This window comes from Pteropus vampyrus, unplaced genomic scaffold, assembly GCF_000151845.1.
Source record: "Pteropus vampyrus isolate Shadow unplaced genomic scaffold, Pvam_2.0 Scaffold432, whole genome shotgun sequence".
In the NCBI taxonomy this organism is placed as follows: domain Eukaryota; kingdom Metazoa; phylum Chordata; class Mammalia; order Chiroptera; family Pteropodidae; genus Pteropus; species Pteropus vampyrus.
This window is the reverse complement of record NW_011889213.1, coordinates 669,589-673,421: the sequence shown is the minus strand read 5'-3', so window position 1 is coordinate 673,421 and position 3,833 is coordinate 669,589. Positions and strand designations below refer to the sequence as shown.

The 3,833-nt window shown below is 46.4% G+C and overlaps 2 protein-coding genes across 2 annotated transcripts in view; both read right to left on the bottom strand.

Annotated features, from left to right (window-relative positions):
- Window positions 1-3,833, bottom strand: part of LOC105306336 (signal transducer and activator of transcription 5B) — a 53,001-nt gene that overhangs the window by 15,702 nt on the left and 33,466 nt on the right. The window contains exons 7-8 of the mRNA XM_011381281.2: window positions 2,788-2,877; window positions 1,670-1,849 (exon numbers count right to left, since the gene is read on the bottom strand). Of these exons, the coding sequence (XP_011379583.1) occupies window positions 1,670-1,849; window positions 2,788-2,877 (270 nt within the window). The remainder of the gene's footprint in view (window positions 1-1,669; window positions 1,850-2,787; window positions 2,878-3,833) is intronic.
- Window positions 13-2,877, bottom strand: LOC105306295 (signal transducer and activator of transcription 5B-like). Its single transcript, XM_011381213.2, has 2 exons — window positions 2,788-2,877; window positions 13-1,849 (listed from the first exon to the last, which is right to left on the bottom strand). Exons 1-2 carry the CDS (start codon window positions 2,854-2,856, stop codon window positions 1,652-1,654), a joined length of 267 nt encoding a protein of 88 aa, XP_011379515.1. The 5' UTR covers window positions 2,857-2,877; the 3' UTR covers window positions 13-1,651.

Below are 3,833 nucleotides of genomic sequence, written 5' to 3'. Positions count from 1 at the left end.
ACATTTCCATAGTTAAAGCCACCTGTTCACCCTCCCTGGCTTGTAAACTCATCCTTCCCATCAAAGGGAATCACTACCCTAGATGCTGGGATGATTACACACTACCAATAGCCTTTTTGAACGTCCCAGTGTCTTTACTTGGGCTGAGCCAAGAAGATGTGAGTGTCAGCGTGTCTTGGTCAAGTTCCTGGCAGGCCTCTGAAGGCCATGTCACAATGACCCAGGCCCTGCCCCATGGACACACAAGCTGGGACAGACCAAAGCAACTCTAGACAGCCAGGAAAAGCCCAGAACTAGAGACTTCAGAAATACGCCTCCAATCTCACTGCAGGGGACAGAGCAGGAAGAGCAATGTCTAGTATGCAACACAGCAGAGAAGTCTGGACAGCCACCTCAGGGATCCTGTCACTCACAGGGAGGTGGCGGTGACTCCAACACCTGGGCCCAGCCTCCCTATGCAAGTGACCCAGTTGGGCCTCTCTTGGCAATTTGCAGAAGCTTCTGGGAAGGACGCCAGGAGACGTGAGGCAATTGTCTGCTCTACTGGAGGGAGCTGAGCCTTCTCGTACACAAACAGATCAATAGCCTGTGTTTCTGATGGGTGAACTCGATCAATGACACTGAACTGAGGTTGCATGATGGGTACAAACCCAAACCAGAATCGAAACCTAAACCTATAAATAGAAAACAAAAAACCCAAGAATAGGATAATCAATAAGATCAACCAGTCCAAGGCTTTGGGTAGAACCAATAGCCTGAATCTCCTGACCCTAACTCAAGAAGTAGGCTCTTCTCTCTGGGGTCAGTCTGGAGTGTAATCAGATGGAAGAAAGATAGGCTAGAATCATCCCACCAACATCTACTCAACCCCTACTATGGTTCGGGCAATGTGTTCGCCTCAGGGTACAGAGATATAAGACACAGTCCCTTCTCAGAGAATTTATATTCTGGTGAGGAAGGCAGAGTTAATAAATGATAATCGATACAGTTGTGAGATCAAGCCCACATGCATGGTATTAGATGAGCACACAGCACATGAACGTTTTTATGGCTGGTTGGTTGAGCAAAGGCTTCACTGAGACTTTGAGCTGGGCAGGCAAACAGGGAGAGGAAACTATGAAGTCACACTGCCAGGTTCCCAGAAGGACAATAGGGGGTGCTGTTGGGGCTCCAGAGCCTCAAGACTGACTCAAGTTCTCTGTACTCAAGTATGAAGCAGGATTTAGACCAGGAAGGGAGCTTTTGTCTACAAGGGCTACTGAGGTGCATTCATGTGCTCTGCCCCTGGATAGCTTCTCTGAATAATCTTAGAGAACAACATGACGAGTTTGTCACCACGAACACAGCCCTTTGCTCTTATACTGGCCCTGCTTAGAGAGTTTAATATTTCAAAAGCAGCCTTTATAAAATGCCTATTATGTACAAAAGCATTGTTTGGTACTGTGTACTTGACTGGAAGCTCCTTCCCGCAAGAGGACCAGGAGCTCTCTGGGTATGGGAGGCCTGAGTGACATCCCCATCTCTTAAGGCAAGCGCTTGAATTGTCCCCCTCCTAAGTCTCATCCTCCTAGCACTGTCTTCAGTGCAAATGATCCCCTGCTGTTCCAGAGAAAGGTAACTGCTTCTCTTCCTATAGGGTCTGAGCTTCTCTCTAGTCCTCACTCCCGGCCTCACCCTGGATCCTCAGGCTCTCTTGATACTGGATGATGAAGTACTCTTGAGTCTGCTGCAGCTTCTTCAGTTCATTCTCCGTGTCCTGCGTGACCAGTCGCAGCTCCTCAAATGTCTGGTTGATCTGAAGGTGTTTCTGGGACATGGTGTCAGCAAGACTTCCAGATGGAGAGGTTCCCTGGAGACAGACCGGGGGGAGTGTGCAGGCAGCAGTGAGCTGGGCAGGGACAATGGGAGAACACCTCGGGCCTTAATCCCAAGGAAAAGCCAATGCTAGCACCTGGGCTGAAACCCCAAAAGCTAAATTCTGAGTCAGAGGAATTATAAATGTTATTTGTGAGAATTGGTGTCGAGTGGGATAAGAGGAGAAACAGGTGACCTGACAGACTATGGCACCTCCATAAAGCATACTAGAAACTTCTATTGTAGTTCTGACCTCCGTCACAGTATCCCAAACAGGGTCCATTTAATTCCCTTCGAAGAGACTAGAACTCAATACGTCCCAGGAGTTACCCTGGTTTTCCTACTAGTGATGATGACTCCTCATTCCACATTCTTTCATTGATCTGATGCCATGGACTGTGCTAGGTGCTGGGGACGCAGTGGGGAACAAGGCTTTGTGAACACATGTCATCTGTGTCCTCACTCAAGACCTTCTTGTGACTGAAGGAAGAGGGAAGATAGGGAACCTCTCATAGGTGGCATCCTGGAGACTCCAAAACAAAGTTACAGGGGAGGCATCCACAGGCCTTGGATCCAGCCATTTAAGTGACCTGGTCTGATCCATTCCTTCAACACCTGGCTGAGAGGGGGCTAAGCAGAAGTCTTTCTTAAGTAATCTCACCTGAATATAAACATGACTTTACCCCAAAATTATTCAGTTGGGGGTAAATTATTTTGCACTTGTTCACATTGTTTTGTGGTTGCAACCTCATCAAGGTTATAAATCAGTTAAGATCAGAGAACAGTCTTCTATTTCTTTTGTGCCCCTTAGGACAATGCTCTGTTTTAGAGACATCAATAGAGGCACACAGAGTTGTTACAAAACCGGGTCCAGAGAGAAGTGGGCAAGTAAGGACTTTCCACTCCGTTCCCGATACCACTTGGGACACTCACATTGTTGGCTTCTCGGACCAGCCTCTGCTCATTGTACAGAATGTGCCGGATGCAGCGGACCAGCTCCATGGGGCAGCGGTCATACGTGTTCTGAAAGAATTTAAGAGCAGATATCATTTTGTCACATTCCATGCTATGGGCCTCACCCCACCTTGGAGGAGACTCCTAGAGACACGATGCTGTGATCATGATGCTGCTCCTCCAATATCAACGAGGACAAGAAAAGCACATCGTAGGAAATCCAATTATAGCAAGAAGGTAAGATTATTTTATTTCTTGTATCCTAATTTGCCTAAAGTGCTAGGGTATCATTTTTGGAAACAGGATAAATAAATTTCAAAAAGGCCATATCATCTGGACACGACCTTGAAACCCTGAGAAGGACATAACATCACTTATTTAGCATTCTGATGAGATTGTGTAACCTGCATCTAATCATAAAGAAACGTCACACAAACCCCAAATGAGGTACATTTGATCTTTAAAAAGTAGAGGAGCTGAATTATTTTAAAATGTCAACGTAATGAAAGACAAAGAAAGGTTGAGAAACAGTTCCAGATTAAAGGACATTTAAGAGACATGACAACTAGATGTAATATGTGATCTTGGACTGGATCATGGGGGTAAATGCCCTAAAGCTGCGGCCCCCAAACTTTTTAGCACCAGGGACCGGTGCTCCTATGAGAATCTAATGCCTGGTGATCTGAGGTGGAGCTGAGGCGGTGATGCTAGTGCTGGGGAGCGGCTGCAAATACAGATGAAGCTTCACTCGCTCGCCCGCTGCTCACCTCCTGCTGTGCAGCACAGTTCCTAACGGGCGACGGACCGGTACCAGTCCTTGGCCCAGGGGTTGGGGACTTCTGCCATAAAGGGTATTAAGTTAGTTGACAAAATGGAAATATAGACATAAGATTACCTAAATTTAACTACCTCAATGTTAAATTTACTAAATATGATAACTGTACTATAACTATGTAAGAGAAGGTTCATATTCTTAGAAAATGGACACTGAAGAACTTTGGGGCAAAAGGACATGATGTGTGCAA

Bases quoted from the DNA above. Each gene is read 5' to 3' on its own strand.
- LOC105306295 (XM_011381213.2), bottom strand. From the start codon at position 2,856: ATGGAGCTGGTCCGCTGCATCCGGCACATTCTGTACAATGAGCAGAGG. The intron at 1,850-2,787 runs GTGAGTGTCCCA...GTCTGTCTCCAG, and splicing joins TGGTCCGAGAAGCCAACAAT to GGAACCTCTCCATCTGGAAG.